Raw genomic sequence first — 21,482 nt, forward strand, 5'->3', positions numbered from 1 at the left:
CTCCAGACACCTGTGTCCACACGCCAGCCTCTCTTGACCTTTGCCTAGACCAAACGCTCTCTCACCTGTCCATGCTCGCCCACGGCCTCATCGACCTGGGGGTCTCCCATTCTCCGGGTCTCTGATCCAGTAGCTCAGCCTCAGAGGACTTCCCTAAGCACCAGACGTAACGTGGGACCTCCCCCGACCCTGAGACACATACACTCATCACGACACACAAAATTCCCGTGTGGATAACCGATTGCTTGCTTACAGTCTCTCTCTCCCACCTGTGAATTCCATGAGGGCAAATACAGTTCACTGCCGTGGGCCCGGACCCTGCACACAGTAGGCCCTCCGGAACCGTATGTCGAATGAACGGAGGTGTTTAAGTTTCATACACGCAAGTGACATGGAGAACAATGGGCTCATCCAGAATGCAGAGAAAACGAATTGTTTCCTAATATTTAACACGTTATTTTAAGCCCAACAGCTGAGTTGAGAGAGAACCTTTCCGCTGTCCAATATGGCTCCATTTACCTACTTCTAAGGACACATCATCAGTGTGTTCCAGACCCTCTTCTCGAAACAATGCTCCTTCTTCGCCCTCTGCATCTCACGCCCGCCACAAACAAAACTCCTACCCTCTCAGTCTTTCCCCCCAAGGGTACCTGTTGGTTTTACCCTGAAGCCGCCACGTTCCCGAGACCCCCACTTCTCCTGCAGATCTCTGCGATAAATTAGCACAGAACGAAATCCGTTACCTTACGGTTCTGGAGGTCGGAAGTCCAAAGACGGTCTCACTGGGCTGAAGCCAAGGTGTCTGCTGTGTTCCTCCTGGAAGCTCTAGGGGAGGATCCACTTCCCGGCCTTGGGGTTGTCCTTCATCTGCAAAGCCAGCAACTGCCTCACCTGAGTCCTGCTCCTGGTGGCCCTTCTCCCCTGACTCTCGGGCCTCCCTCTCATAAGGACCCTTGCGATTACATTGGACCCACCTGGATGATCTCGGCCACTCTTGCCATCTCAAGTTTAGTAATCACACCTGCAAAGTCCCTGCCACCGTGAAAGGTAACATATCCCCAGGTGCTTGGGATTAGGAGGCTGACATTGCAAAGCCGCCGTCCAGCCCACTTGCCCCCTCAGAAGGCAGCTGGCTGCCTGCCTCACACACCGCTGATGTCGTGGTGACCCAGGAAAGGTGTCTTCCTTGCCCACTTTTGCCACTTCGAGACTGTTCTCCACCCTGGGCCATTGTCCTTATTTCCTGGTGATTTTAGCTTCCAGGCACTATTTGTTTGTGTGTTTTTGTTTGTTTTTAGCTCTACTCCTGTCTTAATGTTTGGCCATTTTATCTGCCTCAGAGGATCCATCCTACATCCCGACGTCTCGGTTTCTTAAATGCTCCTCATCCTGTGATTCTGTCCTCCTTCGGCCATCATGTCACCGGTTCTCAAATCTCAGCACATGTCAGAACATCAGAGGGGCTTGTGAAAACCCAGATTGCTGGCCACACCCCCAGAGATTCTGATTCGGTAGGTCTAGGGTGGGGCCACAGAACCTGCATTTCTGCCAAGGTCCCAGGTGGCGCCCGGGCTCCTGATCCTGGGGCGGCACTGAGAACCATCGCCCTAGACCTTGAAATGACTAGTATTGTCTCAAGCACGTCGCTCTTCGATGCTGTCTTCCACCTCTCGGGCACCTGACTCCAAACATCCTGCGTCCCACCCGGGACCCACCAACCTGCGCACCCACCACCTCTTCCCTGTCGCCGTTCCCTGCATGAGCGCCCTCCTTCCCTTTCCCAGCCGAAACCCCACGGCCACGCATTCTCGCCTTGCCCAAGCTGGCTAAACCCAACGCTCTGTTTCCTCTGTGCCTGCACCCACGAATGCCGCCGCCGCCGAAAACCACGAACGCACTGAACGCCCGCCCGCGAGCGCCCATGAGGCGTGGGCTTCTGCCGCTGCCTGGACACCAGGGCCCGTTTCTCTTCCGCTCGGCGCTTCTGGATGACTTTCGTGCCCTCTCCTCTCTCCACGAACTCCCAGCAGCTCCTCCCATCACCCTCCCTCTCTCCTGATGGCCCTGCGAGCTAGGAAGCCCTGTGAGGTCCCACCGCCGCATCCGCTCCCGCCAGCGTGGGGGGCCCCCGTGCCCAGCCCTGCCTCCTCGTCCGATAGTCTCCACAGCCGTCCCGCTCCGCCTGAGCTCTCCCCGTCGCCTCTCACTTTCTCGGGACACCGCCCAGCATTCTCCCTCTTTCTTCTGCCCCACCAATGACTCCTCCTATACGAGGCAAGTCACTCGGAACACGCGCATGCAATCGCTTCTCCCACCTCAGAAACAATCGTGGCTCCTACAGCCCTCTTCGCCCGTTGCCTTATTTCTGTTCTCCTTTCCAGCAAAACTCCCTGAAATACCGTGTTTATCCACTTTCTCCCCTGCCTCTCCCCTCCCGTTCTCTCCTGAACTCACTCCCATCAGCGTCCACCTTGTCAAAGTCTCCGATGACCCCAGGTCACTGCTAAATCCAGCGGCCAGTTGTCCATCATCATCCTCCTCCTCCTGGACTGACCAGCTGACCAGCCAGCTCCGTCCTTCTCTCTTGATATGCGCCCTTCACATGGTTTCCAGTGCCCCCCGCCCCCCGGTTCTTCTTTCCCACTTGCCCCTCCTCGCTTCCCCAACATCGGAACACCCCCAGGCCCAGCCCTGTACCTCTCTTCTGCCTGCTTGCATTTGTTGGGTGGTCTCATCCACTCTCGTGGTTTTAAATTTATGTGCCTGGTGATCCCAAATTTACACCGCCTGCCTGGACCCCTCCCCTGAGTCTCAGACTCGGTTAATCCACCTGCCCACCTGACAAGCTCCATCTGGAACTCGGGGGACTCCTGGCCTCAGACAGTGAGGAACCGAGGCCCTCAGTCAGCAGTCCGTCAGTCTTTCTCGGAATCCGTGGCCGCAGCCTGACTTCTGAGAAGCCCCTCCCCTGCAGCCTGCACGGTCTGGGGGGTGATGGTCCGAGGGCGATAGGGGGAAGGTCAATGAAAGGGCTGCTCTTCCCTGCACTTGACCCAACCAGAACCCCAGATGAGAACTCAATCACTCCCGGAGTCCAGGCTGGAGCTAGAGAGACTCACTGCAGCAGGACGAATGCCAGGATGGGCGGCGTTCTCGGAAGAGCGTGGCCGGCCGAGCAACGGCCCCCGTCCTAACTCCCAGAACCCGGGACTTTGCAGCTGCGATGAAGAACCGTGCGGTTAGGAGAGCATCCCGGATTATCCGCGCGGGCCGCGGTGCTCGCGAACGTCCTCACGGGAGGGAGGCAGGAGCCCCGGAGTTAGAGAAAGACGTGATGGCAGGAGCAGAGGTCAGAGCGACGCGAGCCAAGGAACACGGGCAGCGTCTAGAAGCTGGAAAGAGCGAGGAACGGATCGTTCCCCGGATCCTCCAGACGGCCAGCCCTGCCGACATTTTGATCTTAGGAGGACCGACCTCCAGAAATGTAAAATCATAAACATGTGTTCCTTTGAGCCATGAAGGTCGTGGTGACTTGTTATGGCAATAACAGGAAACTGACACGAATAGGCATTTACCTTCTTCCCTAACCCCCAGCTGGGTGCCAGCTGTTGTTACGGACTCAAAATTCATGTTAAAATTCCAACCCCTGATGTGAGGGCGTCACAGGGGACTAGGCTATGGGCGTGGAACCTCATGCGTGGGATTAGTGACCTTACAGAAGGGGCTCCAGGAAGCCCTAGTTCCACCCCGTAGGAACACAATGGCAGTCTGCAATCCAGAAGCGTGTCCGACGTCACCAGGCTCGGACCCTGCTGGCACCCTGATCTCAGATGTCCGGCCCCCAGAACTGTGGGCGCTAAATTTCTGTTGTGTATAGGCCGACCGGCCTACGGTACTTTGCGACGGCGACCCAGACGGACTAGGACCATTCACGGCATTCTGCAAAGCAGGTGCTCTCTGTTTACCAGTCAGGAACAGGGGCTCTGAGAGGGGTCGTGACTTCCACGGGGTCGTTAGGCTGGCCGCAGCAGAGCCGCCTTGATGCCGACGCCTGCTTTCTTCCCACTAAGCCGGCTGCTTCCCCAGGGCACGTTCACCTTTTGGGACTTCGATTTCTCTGTTGGTCACAAGAGCTGATTTGGTTAGATGAGCCCATCACCAAACACATGCTTTGTGAGTCGTTAGCAGGTGTTATGAAGGGCAAGTTGGGGGAAGCAGGTTCGTGGTACAATATAGTCGGAAGTGCCGATTTAGAGTTCAAGATCCTTTCTTGCTTTTTGCAGCAGGCCTTATCAGAGCCTCGAAGAGGCACTATAGAGCACTGTGGCTATATGCAGCATTGCCTGACTGGCTGGCCTCTGGGGCCATTTTGAGCCGAACATTGCCCAGGACTAATTTGGGGGACATCTCACTCTAAAATGCCAAACAAAGATGATGTTGAAGGTCTCTTCTTTATAAAGGGCGGGGTCCTAGGCGTCCTAAGTCACTGTGAGCAGGTCTGAGATGGCTCCTCATCTGCATTCAAATTCTGCTCTTGAGGGAGGCAGCGGCGGAGGGCCCTTCCTGGGGGCTTCCTGTGGCGGCTGGAACAGGTCGCCACAAACTTGTGGCTTAAAACAACAGGTATCGTTTTACAGTTTGGGCGGTCAGACGTCTCTCTGGGCTCCCAGCAAGGTGCGCTCCGTCTCTGGGACCTCCCTGCCCTGCCCGGCTTCCGGAGGCTGCCCCCTTCCGTGGCTCGTGGCCCCTTCCGCCCTCCTCTGAGCCAGCGACGGCGGGCCAAGCCATTCTCGGTGCCTCTGTCTTCCACGACTCAGGGCCCTCGTGGTCACGTTGGATCCACCCGGGTGCTCCTTATAAGGCCGGCTGCTTGGCACCCTTAAGTCTATGTGTGACCTTGATGTCTCCTTGCCTCATAACGTAGATTCGCGGGTTCTGGGGATCAGGGCATGGATGTCACGGGGGGGGGGGGGGGCGTTCTGCTGACTGCAACTCCAGACTCAGCACCGTGACGACTCCCGTTCACTGTGCTGGCTGAGTTGTCACAACCGCTGTGGGAGGGAGGGGCTGTCCTCACCCCCACTTTACAGGAAGCCGAGGCTGGGAGGTGTGAAGGCACCTGCCAGAGGCCACGCAGAGGGCGAGCTGCCAAGCGGGGACCCACGCCATGTCCTCCCACATGCCTCGGGAGCCCTCGCTGTCGCCCGCCACGGGCCACCTCTCTCCCTAGAGACTCACAGCTCCCGGCTGTTCGATGCAGAGGAAGAGCTGAGAGGGTCCCAGCCTCCTGCTGCCACGTACACAGGAGAGCGACTCCACCGCTCTGACCCACTCCTCCTCCCGGACCTGGGCCTCCCCCGCCTGGCATCTGGAAGGGTCCGCGGTAAGCGCGCCCGGTGCCCGGAACACCCAGGCCTCGTTGGCTGAGTCTGTCCAAGCGGGTGGCCGGCGGCACTCTGAGCTGCGCTCGGGGGTGAGTGTGTGTGTGTGTGTGTGGGGGGGGGGTGACGCTCTTGGCTGCATCGTAAAGCCGCAGACGATCTTGAAACCTGACTGGGGAAGGGAGCGCCCATCTGCCGCGTGCTCCCGCACGGGTCTGCGTGCGTGGTCCACCCAAAGCAGCCTCTGACGCTCCCGCTACCCCTGCTGTCACACGGCTGGGGACCCCGCAGCCCAGATGACGGCGGCAAGAGCTCCCATCCATCCATCCATTCGTCCATCCATTCATTCGTGCCCTCAACAAACGCTTGTCGATGCCGACGGTGTGCCCGGATCAGGCAGCGCGGCTCCCGGGCCAGCGGGGGAGACCGCCTGGCATCGGGAAGCGGTTGGTTAGGGCGCGGGCGGCCGAGCGGGCAGGCGGTGGGAGCAGGGAGGGGCGGGCGGCCGGCGGTGCTGCGGCGAGTCCTTACACCGCGTCCGGTGTCTGCTGCGCCCGTTCCAGGGACCACGTCGCCGAAGCCGTGTCCGGGAACCACGGCCACCCTGCACGTGAGGCCTCTCATCGTTTCGGGGGAGGCGGGAGGCGCGGGCAGGACCCCTGCTGATAACCACACAGGGTCTGAACTGAGGCCTGTGCACCCCCGAGGTGGACGAGCCGGAGCCCTACAGTGGGTGCAGCTGTGGGGCTTCCGCTGGTAGGAGCGTCCCTGTGTCACTGTGACAAGAAATCCTTTCCTCCCCGACGAGCGTTTCTCCCATAACATCTGAATGTGAAACATACAGCTCTGGGCCCGGTCACGGCACCGCATGAGCAGAAACTGTCCTTTATGTTGATGACTGAGACAGGTTCTAAGGTGACTGATGCAGGTTCTAAGGTGAGGAGCGCTTCCCGGTCCCCAGAGATGAGGGGACTGTCGGTGGAGCCCCACCGCCCCCTAGAGGAACAGTTCCAGAGGCCCTGCTGGGGGTGCTGTTCCTAGCTGCGGCTCCCACCCCCCCCACCCCCACCCCCGCTCCCTGCCCTCCGCCTGGTCATCGCTGTTTAGCCTGACAGCAGACCATCTACTGAGTCAACCAGACGAAGGGGCCCCCCCGAGCCCCCCTGGGCTGAAGGCAAAGGACTCGTCTCGCTTTGCCCCAAACGGCAGCCCACGTCCACAGGTACGCCGGCCCAGCCTCTCCGAAGACTCTGAAGCCCCAAACCCTGAAGAGAACAGGATGTCCCATGCCCCTAACCTAATTCGAACAAACCCAACATTAAACTGTAAAGTTAGAAAGTCTAAGACAGTTCAGAGGTTTGCATGATGACTTTGACGGTTTTTAGTAAAACATCCCTCAAGTTAGTAACAAAAGAGACTGTTGGGGCATCGCTCTGCTCATGCGCTAAGGTTGACATCTAAGTGTTCTTTCGTGAGGATTGGCTGCTGCTTCCTGAGCAAGTACAAGTACTAGGAACTGTGCGCCGAGGGCTCCCCAGGGGTTCGCTCACCGAGTCCTCCGGGTGACGGTGACGGTGCTGGCCCTGCCGTCAGTAGTTCACATACCAGCACACCAAGGCGCAGCAAGATTGAGCAACCTGCCCGAGATTGCACAGCTCAGAGGCGAGGGGGAGGTTCCCACTGGGTCCTCCTCGGCATCCAGGTTCCGAGAAGCCGTCCTCACCTCTGCGGTTAGAGCGGGTCCACCCGCCCTGCGCCTGGAACCGCTGGTCTCATCTCTCATTTCCACGCAGCTCCACCTGCAGTGGGTGGAGGGTGGGAGGGGGAGGGTGCTCTGTCTTTGTTGGGTCCGCCTCCCCCACTGCAGAGTCAGCTCCGAGGGGGCAGGAATTGATCTCTGGGGATTGTTTCAGCATCCCCAGGGCCCAGCACTGTGCCTGGGCCCTCAGTACTTGTGGAATGAATGGATGGATGAAGGAGGGAGGGAGGGAGGGAGGGAGGGAGGGAGGGAGGCAGGCAGGCAGGCAGGCATTCTCAAGGACCTCTCACCCAGTAGGGGGAATAGGCCTTTCTGACTGTAGGAGGTCGAATGATCCCCCCACCCCCTGAAAAAAACAATTTCACCAGGAACCTGTGAATGTTACCTTATTTCAAAAAAGGGTCTTTGGGGGATGTAATTAAGTTTTTCTCAAGACGAGAGCATCCTCCCAGGTGGGCCCTAAATCCAATGGCAAGTGTCCTTACCAGAAGAGAAGCAGACGCAATGGAGGAGGCCTCGAGAAGACGGAGGCAGAGACTCGAGTTCTGCTGCCGCGAGCCACGGAAGGCCTGGAGCCGCCAGGAGCCGGGGAAAGCCACGCAGGATTCCTCTCTGGAGCCGCTGGCGGGACCGTGGACCTGCCAACACCTCGACATCAAACTTCCGGCCGCCACACTGTGAGAGCGTAAGTTTCTGTTGCTCAGGCGCCTGGGTTTGTGGCGATTTGGTATGGCCGCTCTGGGAAACGAATACACTGACCAACCACGGACGATTTATCAGTACTCAGACGCCCCACAAAAGGGCTCACGAGAGGGGGGGACCGGGAGGTGCCCTCTGACGAGCTGCTCTCGCGGGAGGAGTGGCCTGCTCGGGCCTCCGTGCCTTTGGGGCAACTGCCGCGTCAGAGATTCGAGACCCCATGCCCCTCTTCCAGGGTCGTCACCGCTGCTACGTTGGCCCGGCACAGGTGGCTCTAACCGACCTTTTGCATTTCCCGAATTCCCTTTCCCGCAGCTCACACCTTGCCCACTAGAGCGACACTCAACACACAGGTGTGACACTCGCCTCTCTTCCCGCCGTGCCCGGCTCCGAAGCCGGCTGCCACGGAGGCCTGCCCTAAACCGCCCTGGTTCCCTGAGCCGCGTCTCTCCCTGCAGCCCGGGGCCTCCTGGGGAGATGGGACGCTTCATGTCTGTCCTGTCTCCACCCGCCGTCTGGCACATGCTGGAGACGCAGCAAGTAATGAAAACAGAGAGCCACGACCTTGGCCGACTGCAGCTTTCAGCTGCCCCACACACCTGTGCGGCCACCTGCCCATCTCCTGCTCCCTTCTCCTGTCAATGCTGACCTCTGACCCTGCTCTGGCCCTGCTCACCCCTCTGACCTCCCTCTCCCACACACTCACCGGCTCGCACCGTCTGCCTCAGGACTGACCTGACCGGCTTCGTGCTCCTAATGAGACCCCCTGACTTGACCCCTGGATAGTCCTGACTCTGGGGTCAAGGGCACAGACTGTGCACCCGACCTTCCCAGCTCCTGAGCAGTACCTGACAATGCCACTCAGACCTCAAACCCACCTGACAGGATGCTGTGAGGATGAAATGAGGTCACTTGATGTGACTCCCTGAGGAGCCGCATGGCCCATAATAAGCGCTGGTCAGTGTTAGCTAGTGACGTAAACGACGGCGATGACATCACCGTCACACCCAGTTGGCTCCAGGTCGACCAGCGTAACCAGGGCCTCGATGGGGGCATGGCGGCCTAACTCAGATTCAGGCCAGCGGCACCTCGAGCCCGAGCGCACCATGGGAGGCCAGGCGCTCACACGCCCGACTCTGGCCTGTGTCCGCTCAGCGCCCTTTCCTATGCGGAGTCGGTTTCTGTGGTGCTGGAAGATGTTTTTAAAATGATGCGAGCAGACTTCTGAGGTCAACTTCTAATCAGAAACGACTCCCAGACGGCGCCCTGGTTCAGAAAGAAAGGAAGGAGGAGCCGGGTGAGTCACCGCCCGAACCATCTGAATGAAACGAAGACACAACAAACCCTGCCTTCCGCCTGTGCCAGGGCCGATGACCTCAGTCCTGCAGAGACGCAGCTGGAGGGAATTAAGGGGATCTCCGGTTCCCCGAGATAGCGAAGACGGCCCCGCCGGCCCCCCATGACTCACGGTGAGGACCACAGAGAGGTGGCCCATCCGGGCGGAGTGGGGAGCCCTCGAGGGACCTGTGGCCAGGGCTCTGGGGACCTGGCCCTAATGGGTGGGTGGGTGGGGGTGTAGCCAGGAAGCTGAAGGAGTAAACTTGGGGACACCCCAAAGCCAGAGCGACTCCCCAGCCACAGTATCTCCCAGGGAGCTGGAGGAAGCTGTCAGACCTAGACAGGGTTTTACGAATGTCCCAAAAGCCCTCAGCAATGAGCCCGGCTGCAATGACAGTGAAGCCTCCTCCAGGGTCTCCCGAGACCCCATCATCCAACACCCCTGCCCTCTTGGGGAAGGGCAATCAGCCATTTCTCAGGAGTCTCGGGGCTCCCTTCGGAATGCTGTGTCTGCCAAGGCTCTGAACTTGGAGGACTTTTCCAGACAGACTTTTCCCGAGAGTGGGAGGGAGGCTGGACTGGACAGACTGGGGGTGAGGCTGAGCAGGTGGGCTCCAGACCCCACAGTGACCTTTATTCCAAAATGCGTCACTTCCGCTCAGGGTGGTCAAGACAACTCCCCGCATTTCAGAGAACTTTATTTTTTATTTTTTAATTGAACTAGTTTCAATATGCACATGAGAAGTCCCCCCTCCCCCAATAATGAAAGTATAACACACAGAGTCTTCTCTGCAAGCCTATTCCCCAGTGGGGTCAATTCCTGCTTTGGCTTTTCTTGTTTTTCTGATGGTGCAGTTTACTTTTAATAATATGCCCAGTTCTACAACTTGACTTACCGACTTTAGACGGTACTGAATGATTCCCAACCGTGAAAGATAAGAAAGCTAGCGTATTGTATCTCTTCCTCCCCCTTCCCTTCCGTGCATGTTAATTATATTATTTTTACTTCGTGGACCCTGAAGTCGGTTACGTCTGAGTTCAAATCCCTCCTCTGCCACGTCCTGCTGTGTAACTTTGGGCAAGTTGCTTAACCTCTCTGTGCTCCAGTGTCCTCACTGGTAAAAATGGGGATGACGACAGTTTCAGTTTCTGCTTCCCCAGGCTGTCACGAAGATTAAGTGTGTTAATTCAAGCTACGTGCTTAGCACAGTGTCTGCTATATAATAAGTCTCAGTTACTGTTAGCTATGACTTCTCATTAGTCTCTTCTGGAATTTAGAACTAAATCTTCTTTGAACTGTCAATAGGTTGACTCTAAAACCTGGAAACCAATAAACAGCACTTACGGCATGACCCAGGAAATCGTATCCCCTGAGGAACTAAGTGTGACTGTACTCTGAGAAGGAAACGTGAACCCAGGAATCTCCCAAGGGTCTAGTATTCTTTGCCTCTTCTACATAGTTGTTAATTACCACTTTAAAAAAAAATGTGTATGCCATTCTCTTTCTCAGATTTTTTTTCAGGATCTTCACATAGACCCTCGGACCACATGGATTGTGAATTGTTGAATTCCTGAAAGCCTAAGAATACCTTTACTTCTTTTAGCTATATAAGAAACTCTGGGTTGACTATCTCTTGCCCTTAGAACATGGAAGACATATCTTCATCATTTTCTGGCATCTGAGTAGACGACAAGTCTGGTGTTAATCTGATTCTCAATCTTTTGTCGTTCACCACTTTTGGAACTACTACTTCCATAAGCCCGTGGGGTAGCCTGTTTGGTCTTACGGTTTTAACGGTTCCCCTGATGTCTGTAGGTATGCACTGAAACCGTAACCAGGTAGAGCTATGTGATCTGAAGACTCGCCTTTTCTGGTATACCGAGAAATGTTCTCATTTCTTTCATTATTTCTTCCCCTCCATGTTCTCTTTACTCTTCTTTCGAAATCCCCATTTTACAGGTTGGAACTCTGGGATTTATCCTCTCTGTCTCAATTTTGACATTTTCCAGCCTTACCTCTTCGCATGCTGGGAAGGTTCTTCGGCTGTCTTACAGATCACTAACTTTATCATCGGCCACGTCTGCTTTATTTCTCAGCCCCACTCATTGATGTTTTCAAATGCGATCGAGCACATTTCTCATTTTCAAGAATGAGTCTTCTCCTCTGACTACTCCTTTGCACAACGTACGCGTCAATGCCACAGCCTCTCAAATCCTCCTAAAGACACAAACCAGGATGGAAATAGTTTTCCCTCTCTTCTCTGAATTATCTCTGTGTATGCTAGAGGAGAGTGTTCACTTTATCCACTTTGATCCTTCCTTTTTGTGATGTTGTCCCCCAAACATCTTGAGATCCTGTGAATGTTGTTACTCATTCACAAATAAGGGATCAAGTTGGTTAAGGTCTGCCAGAGGCACGAGTTTCCTGTGCAACTTTATGTGGGCTCCTTCCCCAACCAGCTGCTTCTTGGGATAGTGGGGCGAGCCAGGGGCTGTATATAGCTGGACAGGGCACACCTACCAGCAAGCTTCCCTGACACCAGGGAAGAGAGCCAACAGGCAGGCCAGGGAGACCCCAAATTGCCAAAGCAAAAAGGATTAAACAAACCAAGGGTTCATTTTTCTCAGGTAGAAGGAAGCCTGAGCCTTGAGAGAGAAATTTATCTTGCTTTAGCCACTGTTATTTGGGTCCTTCTTGCCTGTGTCTTAAACAATGACAGTCCCAACAGCCACCCTAAGATGTGTTCTTAGGCCCATTTTTTTCAAAAAACTAAAAGTCACCATCACTGATAATGGCAGGCAGAGTAATGTCCCCTCCTCCCAAGGATGTCCACATTTTAATCCCTAGAACTCATAATTATGTTTTCTTATATGGCACAAGAGGCTTTGCAGATGGGATTCATTTAAGGATTTTGAGATGGGAAGACGACCCCATCTTCCTGGATTATGTGGGTGGGCCGGATATACAAACAAGAGTCCTTACGAGAGAGGCAGGAGGGTCAGAATCAAAGAAGGCTCTGTGGTGACAGAAGCAGAGGTCAGAGGGACAGAGAGAGATGAAGATGCTGGTGGCTTTGAAGATGGAGGAGGAAGCCTCTAGAAGCTCGAAAAAGCAAGAACGCTGATTCTCCCCAGAACTTCTAGAAGGAACTCAGCCTTCTGACACCTCGACTGTGGGATTTCTGAACTCTAGAACTCAAGCTACTAAACGCGTGTTGTTTTAAGCCATTAAATTTGTGTTGCTTTGTTACGGCAGCTGAAGGAAACCGATACACAGTTAAGGATGTCCACCCGGCAGAAAACGGCAGTGGCCATTTGAGCTGTTTCATCCAACACGCATGACGCAAATGAATTTATTATTCGCTTGATCCTCCCAGCTCTGCAAGGGAATTACTCCTATCACCCCCCTTTTACCGACGAGGAGGTCGAGGCGCAGAGAGGTTACGTAAGTCATCCCAGGTCGCACGGCTAGTGAGCGGCAGAGCCAGGATTTGTTCCTACGTGTTGTCTTCTGCCTCCATTTAAAAAACAAAAAACAAAAAAACTTACGAGGTTCAGTGCAGGGGGAAACCCATGCCCTGGGAAGTAATGCCTTATTTTTTTCCAGCTTGTTGGGATAGCCTTATAATCTCTTAAACCTCCCTCATCTGGCTAAACAACAGTCCTTGCTCTGCTGCCGCTGGTGGCTCGGAGACCCCCTCATTTGCGGCTGCTCATGAGCACACCGCAGGCCTCCTGCGTTGTCTGGGAGACTGGCTCTCCTGGGACAGCAGAAACGTGAGTCAGTGGTGCTGTTGGGGGGCTGGGGCCAGGGGCCCCTCAAAGGCAGCCGTGCCGGAGCGACGGCCGGAGCGGGGCCGCCTCCACATCCCTGCCGAGAGGCCCCGCACCCCACCGCAACACAGCCCGGGGGCCCTCGGGCCATGTCTCCCGTCAAGGCCACTGGCAGAGGAGTCGGAGGGAGTCTGGCGCCCAGCCCGTGAGCGAGGAAATCTCCTAGTGTGTTCGCTCTTTCTGCTTCTCTGCCTGCGGCGACACGTCTCCCAAGGCCCAGCGCTGCCACTCACCGGGGATCTGTGCAGGGGCAGACCCCCTTCCCTCTCTACCCCAGCCTCGTCTCTGGTACGGGGAGGTGGGTGAATAGAAGGTGTCGTGCCGAGGTCCCCATGGCCTCCTGCTGGCCCCCGGTAACCAGAGATCCTCCCTGACCGCAGGTGAAGCTTGTCTTGGTCCGTACTTAAGGCCATCAACTCTCGTACCCTCATCATTAAAAGGTTCTGCCTTATAGGACCGATGCATAATACTAATAACAATTAAAAGCTCAATAATCCATTGCAGGCTGGCAATGCCAAGTCCGGGCTCAGCCGCAGACTCGGCGCAGATGGCTTGCAACAGATTACTGAGCTTTTGATTATTATTACTATTACACACTGATCCTCGCAAAATTGGTTTATTTCTTGCTCCATTCTCCCAGGTCAGGTTTCCAAGTTGAGGGCAGAGGTTGTGCCGAGCCCGCCAACGGGTTTCATTTGTCAGCCCACACGATTGTTTTTAAAACTTGAGATAGTTGCCAAAGGAATTAGTTAGGGTACAGGTCAAGGTGCTGACCTGGAGACCCCCAAATAATAGCTGCTTAAAGAGGAGATCATTTTATACCTCTCTGCCAGGAAGTCCAAGGACAGGCAGGTGGCTATGGAAGCTCCATGGGGCCAGGGACCCGGGCTCCCCGCTCTCGCTCTGCCTCTTCCCAGAGTGACTTCCTGAGGTCCGCCTCATCTGGCTCTGCGTTCGGCCAGCGGCAGGAGGGCAGGGGAGGCGCCCCCACTTTTCGAGGACGAGGCCTGGCAGCGGCTCACGTCACTTCTTCTCAGCCCCTTGGCCTGAGCTTGGTCACGTGGCCACACACAGCCGTTGGAGGTACAGCTTATTCGGGAAGGCCACAAGCCTAGCGACGAGGCAGAATACTATTATCAAAGAAGAAGAAAACCAATGTGGGGGACAAAGAGCAGCCTCCGACACGCTGACGAGGAACAATCAGGACATTTGAGATTCTGGTGCATCTCGATTATAAGGAGAACCGACATGCACTGAGCTCGTCTGCGCCCCCTCCCACCCGCATCGGCCAGAGACTGCGAGCTGGAATTCAGACTTGCCCCCAAGGCAGGGCAAAGCCAAGCCCCTTCTCCTACCCCATCCGGCCTCTGTGCTGGGTGGCTGTGCTAGGGAAAACTCTGGAATGGCCGGCCCAGCGAGTCAATTCCCTAAGTCCCTTCCCCCAGTTCCTCTCCTCCTGATGGCTGAGGGCCCACCAGGCACAAGGCTCCCCTCCAGAGTATGCGTCCCGCCATCTGGTCCTCAGGCTGAGATCAGGGGAAGGCGCCTGAGGGCTCTGCTGGCACCACCCCTCACGCTGGCTTCCTACCCTTGCCTGCCCTAGAAGCCGAGGAGCCTTTTTGGGATGCTAAGCTGATGCTATGGGAGAGGTGGGGCCACCCCGGGGCCACCCGGTGGCGGGGTCCCCCACACTTCGGCTCCTGGCTGCGCCAACAGGAAAACCAGCGATGTGTGCTTTCACCTCCCAGCGGGTCATAAACATCGCTCCTGGAGATTAGCGGGGCCCCACGCTCCTGTTCTCAGCCTCTCCAAGGGACTCGAGGCCGGGCTGAGTCACGGCCCCCCGCCCTTTCTAAATCGTACTTAAAATGAAAAAATAAATAAGAGAGGGAAAGGGCCTGATTGTTTGTAAGAGCCGAAGAATGAGCCTTCTTTGTGCTTGCAGGCCTCCAGAAGGACCCAGGGGAGTGAGCTCAGGGCTGCTGCTCCCCACTCACCAAACTTCACCTTCAAGGTGAAGCCGGGAGCCAAAGAAAATATTGTGATAAAGTCTAAGTTACTGCCGATGCCTACCCGGCCACTTGATTAACTGAACTGAGTGCAAACAACTCTTGCAGCTCCTTCCTCTCTGCAAATTTGGGTGGGAGGAGACGAGGCCCGGGCTCAGAGCCAGCCCCCTGCTCGCCGAGCTCTGCTCTGCTGCCCGCTTTTTCCCTCCCTCGTTTCTTTCTACAGGGTACACGGGACTCGCTACGTAACCTCCGGGGCCCAGTGCAAAGTGAAAACGCAGAGTCCTTGCTCAAAAGGCAGGGAAAGAAAAGTGCCACTAAAGACCCTAGAACGTAAAGGTGTTTCCTTTATTCTCCCTCTTGGCTGGTCGCGGTGTGTTTTTTTAATTTGCTATTTAATGCCATTCTTAATATAGAAAAAAAAAATTTAATTTTAAATTACTAGCATACATTTTGACTGTCCATCTTTATATGGCACAACCCCGATTTTAAATGCAGACACAAGAACGTTTAACCCGCACGCAGGATCGGCAAAATCACACGACCCGAGTTTCGTATCTCGTGAAAGCTATGCGCTCCATCCTCGCCGGACAGTGGCGAGGCCGCGCGAAACGCACTCGACTGTTCGTATTTCACGTCTTGAAACGCGTTTATTCTACCAGCACCCTCTACCTTCTGCTCGCTGATGAGCCAGGAGGGACCGAAAGGAAAGGAATGAGAGGGGGGCGGTCTTTCCCTTCCTTCCCAGTCATCGTTTTCCCTGACCGCAGCAGGGAAGTGACACACGTAAGAAAGGGTTCCTTGGGCATCCAGAATCCTGAAGCCGCGGGGAACGGCGAACATGACATGTGCATGGACGGTCAGGACCAGCGGACGCGCCTACTGCACGCGCCCCCTCTGCTCACGCAGGCGCTCCCTTGTCCCAACGGACTTCGCTCACGAAACACAAGCTCGAAGACAAAACAAAGGATTTTAAGATGGTGAAAGTGCTAAGTGTAAGGCCTTTCTGGGTACGAGGCCTTGTGCAATGGCGCAAGTTGCAAGCGGATACTGATAACATGTTTATTTTTTTACTCATATGTCTATTGTAGAAAAATTAGGACATCCAAAGACACTCTGATGAAAGAGGAAGTTTGAAGCCCTGAGCTGCTACAAAAGAAATCTGGCCGCACTAATCTGAACATACCATGACAAAGGACCACCCAGAGGTAGACAGAGCTGCCCAAGGAGCCCTAGCTATGTGAGCTGACAGCCAGCATCCACATCGGCTTCTGCATCTGTATCAGCATCTGCATCTGTATTAGCTCATCAGCATCAGCTCCTGCATCTGCATCAGCTTCTGCATCTGTATCAGCACCAGCATCAGCATCTGTATCAGCTCATCAGCATCAGCTTCTGCATCTGTATCAGCATCTGCATCAGCTCATCAGCATCAGCTTCCGCACCTGCACCAGCTTCTGCATCTGTATCAGCACCAGCATCAGCATTCGCTCTGAGCACCTGAGCCTTCAGGGATTCCAGATGCCGGCTTTCAAGCAGACCACACTGTCAGGTACCATGTAGAGCAAAGCTCTTCCACCGAGCCCTGCCCAGATAGCAGATTTATGGAATGAATAAATAAATGGCTGTTTTTCAAGCCCCCAAGGGTCAATCGACATGTTCAAGGTCACCAGCTCCTACGTAGCAGAATCCCATTTCTGCTCCACTCCGAAGCCTCTGCCCTTCTCAGTGCAAGGAGGAAACGAGATGGTGTGTGCAAAGGGCTGAGCCCAGCCCCTGGTACGTGCCGAATGGGGACTGTCACCGCTGTGGTTAGTTGCCCAAAGCCCCCTAACAACTTAGAGATGACGAGGTCTTAAGCCAAGTGCTCTTGTCTCATTCTGCCTCTGAAGGGAGACGGGATGAGCTGTTTGCTTAGGGTGCTTACGGTGGGGGCTGTGCAAAATAATAGAAAATACATGTTGGTCTCTGTCCTGTTTCTGACACAGGGCTCCTAAAACCCTCGTGAGCAGGGCCGCTGGGAGCATCTCTCGTTCTACTATTTGCTCTTCGACTCTAGTTTCTGACCCGGTTCCTAAACCCTTTAAGATTTCCTGGGAGGTAGGAGCGTCTTTCGTTTTAATGAGGTGATTCTTGGTGGGCTCCTGCTTGGGGCCTGGTCACCAGAAAAACCAAGCCATCATTAGAAGCTTGGAATGTTCAGCCACACAACCATCCTCTGAGCAGGGAGAAGGGCTGGAAAATGAGTTAGTCATTGACGCCTGCATGATGAAGCCGCCATAAAAATCCCCAAGTACAGGATTCGGAGAGCTTCAGAGTTGGTGAACATATGCACATTCCAGGAGGGCGGCATACCCAACCCCATGGGGACCGAAGCCCCCACACTCTGGACCCTTCTGGAGCCACTATATGCATTTCCTCATCTGGTCATTCCTTTATACCATTTAGAGCAGCGATCCCAACCTTTTTGGCACCAGGGCCCGGTGCTCCTATGAGAATCTAACACCTGACGGTCTGAGGCGGAGCTGAGGCGGTGATGCCGGCTCTGGGGAGCGGCTGCAGATACAGACGAAGCTTCTCTGGCTGGCCCGCCCCTCACCTTCCGCTGTGAGGCCCAGTTCCTAACAGGCTACGACCTGGTACTAGTCCGCATTCTGGGGTTTGGAGACCCCTGCTCTAGAACATCCTTTGTAACCGACTGCCAATAGTAAGTTAACTGTTTTTCTGGGTTCTATGAGCCTCTCCAGCAAATTACAAAACCTGAGGAGGGGGTTATGGGAACCCCCATTTGTTGCTGGTTGGTCAGAAGCACAGGTGACAACCTGGACCCACGATTGGCACTGAAGAGGGGACAGTCTTGTGGGACTGAGCCCTTAACCTGTGGGGTCTGCACTAATTCCTATTAGTGTCAGAATTGAATCGCATCGTTGGACGCGCAGCCGGTGTCCAGAGTTGCTGGATGGAAGGAAAAGCCACACGTCCAGTGCCAGAGGTGCCGTGAGTCACGTGTGGGGCAGAAGACAGGGAACGGCTTTTGCCTGCGTGGTCTGGCACCTGGGGCTGCCACGCCAGGCTCGGCGCGAGTTAGACACTGTGGTGGCCTTCTTGCCCTCTGGCGTCTGCTTCTCCCCGGCCTTGTCTCCACGCGCCGAGATTTGTCCTCACGTTTGGATCTAACATTTACTAGTCGCCCCAAACCCGGGACCAGCCGAGACCCATTCAAGATGCTAAGTCTTCATCAGCCCCGGGGCCTCCCCAGGAAGCTGACCTCTCCCCATAAGGTCGGCTCCTAGGATCAGAAGCCTCACTGCCTCTGGCGGAAATGGCAGACATTGGCCAAAGGGTTGTTCTCAGGACAGAAACGCCCTGGGGCTCACGGAGGTTGGAAGCTCTGCCTTCAGGCACTGGAGACTTGTGATTCATTGCTTTCCCAAGGTCAAGCATCATTTTGAATGTCAACTGTGTCTCAGGCTCTGGACGTCATGCCCTTAATTGGCGAAGTTTGCGAGCACACCTACTGGCCATTGTTCCTTGCCTCCATCCCTCAAGCCCTGGCCTTTATTCGAATTTCCGGAGTGTAGTAGATGCTTTCATTAATCATGTCGAGGTGTTTGCTTTTAAATTCTGGAGATGCTGGACCACTTCCCTTCCCCACCCAGAGATGCCCTTAGGGCCACGGGTTAGTCACCAGGCATCTGGAGTGACATTATCCCGGGGTTGGCAGCTAAGTGGGTGTCCGGCCGGGAGGCCCCTTCCTGGCTCCATCCAGTGTCTTGTGAGTCAGATAGGGACGTTGCAGAAACACCCTGTGTGTGTCTGAAGTACCACCCCAAAGAACAGGGCTTTGGAGAAGGGCGTAGAGCTGGGTGGGAGTCCGAGCTCCAGCCCCTCGCGTTGAAGGAGTGATCTGTAAGTCATCAAGCCGCCGAGTCCCCAGCCGCCTGGGAGGCAGCGTGTCAGGAGCTGCCTGTGCTCTGGGCCGTCCCCAGAGCAGCCTGGACTGTGGTATTGGGCACAGTGTCGGCCCTCAGGTCACTCGAATGGGAATCGCACGGGGGATTTTGTTAAAAATGCGGATTCTCAAGTCCTAACCCAGAGCTAGCCAGTCAGAGTCTCAGGATTATGCTCTCAAACAAGTGACCCAGGTAAGTCAGAGTCTCAGGATTATGCATCTCAAACAAGTGGCCCAGGTGAGCGTTGAGCACAGTAAAGCATCGGAACCAACCGTGGAGGGAATGGTGACCACCGAGCACCTGCCTTCAGCATTTATCAGGGGCCTGCTGTGGGCTTGGCCCTGCCTGACCCCTGGGGATTCATAAGACAAAACGAAATATAAAGAGGAAAACAAAGAAACAGAAGATAAAACGAAATAAGAACAGAGACAGCCCCCAACCTCGTGCAAATTTCAGCTCGGGGCAGGTATGCGTCTTGAAGCTGGGGAAGCAGAGAACGAAGAGTAAAGGAAGAATAAGGTTACGTTCAGAGAGTACTAAGTGCCCGGAGGAAAATGAGTCAGGATGGCAGAGCGCAGAGGGTGGCAGGGGCCAGTTCAGACGGCGGAGGGGGCAGGCCTTGGTGGCCGCACTGGGCAGACGCCTGAGCCGGGAGGCCAGGTGCGGGAAGAGTTGGGGGAGGAGGGTCCAGGTGAAACAGCAAAGGTCACCTCACTGGACCGTCACGGCTTCCCTGCATGGGACTGATCGGGGTCCCCAGCCTCTACCACCTTCCACGCAAGCCTCCTCCTCCTCCTCCAGGCTCCGTCTCAAGTCAAGACAAAGCCATCTTTCTAGTTTGCATGAGTTTCCTGCGGCTGCTGAAACAAGGTACCACAAACCTAGGTGGCTTAACATGACCGTAACTTATCCTCCCGCAGTTCTGGAGGCCTACGTCTGACATCGAGACTGGTTCCGGCGGGGGGCGCTGAGGGAGAGCCCGTTCCTGCCGCCCTCCCAGCTCCCGGCGTGTGCCAACCCTAGGTGCTCCTTACAGACGGGACACTGCGGTCCCTGCCTCCGTCCTCACATGCCCTTCTCTGGGTCTCTGCGTCCTCTCTTTCTCTTATAAAGACACCTGTCATTGGATTAGGGCCCACACGACATCCAGGAGGATCTCATCTTGCGATCCTTAATTGAATTACTTCTGCAAAGACATTTTTTTTTTTTTTCCAAAGAAGGTCACTTGCCTTGGTTCCAGGGCATTGAGACTTGGGGTATCTTTTGAGGGGTCCCCATTCAACTCGCTACAGTTTCTCAGGGCAGAACATCTGATGGTGACTCTCTCAGCCCGACACCAATCCGTCAGCAAATCCCGCTGGTCCCAGCCTCAGAATATATCTCAAACACCACCCCTCCTCTGGGCTCCCTGCCTCCTCACACGACAGCAGCGGGGCTCTGTCCCTCCCCCGCTCAACACTTTGCAGTAGCTTCTCCTCTCCATAGGAGCAGGATGAACCCGGCCGGGCCCAGGACACCCCTCTCCCCCCAGCGCCAAATTCTGCTTCCTCATGCTGCTCCGGCCACGCTGGCTCCCTTGCCGCTGCCGAGAGCGCTGGACATGCTTCTGCTCAGGCCCCTCGTTCTCACCATTCCCTGGCGGACACTGTGTGAGCATGCATGGCGTGCAGGGGGCCCGAGTGGCCCGTGTCTCCGCCATCCTCCGGCACACGCCCGGGGTGCAGCCACGTGGAGCGGCACCTCCCGCTCTCGGGCGCAGCCTTGCCTCTCAGTCAGGCACAGGATGATACCTGCGTATCTGTCTGTTTCTGGCTTTTGAACTTCAGAATCCACCTTTGCTCATCTTTTAGGTGTGGGACGGGAATCCAATGTTGTTATGGACCTCGGCATGGAAATCCCAACGTACGGGTAACACTTCCTCTCCCTCGGTCGCACTCTGCAAATATGGGAGAGCCCAGGGGGCCGGGTATCATACCAAACACGGGATGGGGCTCATCTCGTCCAACCTCCGGGAAACCCCAGAGGCGGGTACGAATGTGCAAATGTGCAGACGAGCCCGCGCGGTCGGGGGCCTGCCCCAAGCCACCGATCCGTCACGCAGCCCTGCTGGGATTCGAGCCGAAGCCTGTGACCTCAGAGCACGTGTTCTTCACTGTTAAGCTACGCCGTGTTTGCGTCCCTCTGTCGGATCTCGGCCTCAGCAGCATTGACATTTGGGCTGGATGATGCTTTGCCGGGGGCCAGGGGGGGCGGGCGGTGCTGTGCTCTACACTGTCAGATGCTTAGCACCAGCCCTGGCTCCTGTCCACCCGGCGCCAGTAACTCCCTATCCCTAAGCCGTGCCACACCAAAATGTCCACAGACATCGCCAGATTCCCCTGGCGGGGGGCAGAACCACCCCTGCGTGGGAACCCCGGCTTTAGCACGAGGTCTCTCCTCTGGGCTGTGAGTCCCGGTGCCTTGCTCCTTCCTGCTGTTCGTAAGGACGGGGCTGTGGCCGACTCCATGG

At 55.7% G+C, this 21,482-nt stretch overlaps 1 protein-coding gene across 1 annotated transcript in view; it reads right to left on the reverse strand.

The window, feature by feature from the left end:
• Positions 1-6,458: 6,458 nt before the first annotated feature.
• Positions 6,459-21,482, reverse strand: part of LOC107510314 — an 86,692-nt gene continuing 71,668 nt past the window's right edge. Inside the window, exons 6-7 of the mRNA XM_036229736.1 lie at positions 7,626-7,778; positions 6,459-7,180 (exon numbers count right to left, since the gene is read on the reverse strand). Of these exons, the coding sequence (XP_036085629.1) occupies positions 6,979-7,180; positions 7,626-7,778 (355 nt within the window). The 3' untranslated portion in view covers positions 6,459-6,978. The remainder of the gene's footprint in view (positions 7,181-7,625; positions 7,779-21,482) is intronic.

The sequence above is a fragment of the Rousettus aegyptiacus genome, unplaced genomic scaffold (genome assembly GCF_014176215.1).
Source record: "Rousettus aegyptiacus isolate mRouAeg1 unplaced genomic scaffold, mRouAeg1.p scaffold_m13_p_12, whole genome shotgun sequence".
Lineage (NCBI taxonomy): Eukaryota > Metazoa > Chordata > Mammalia > Chiroptera > Pteropodidae > Rousettus > Rousettus aegyptiacus.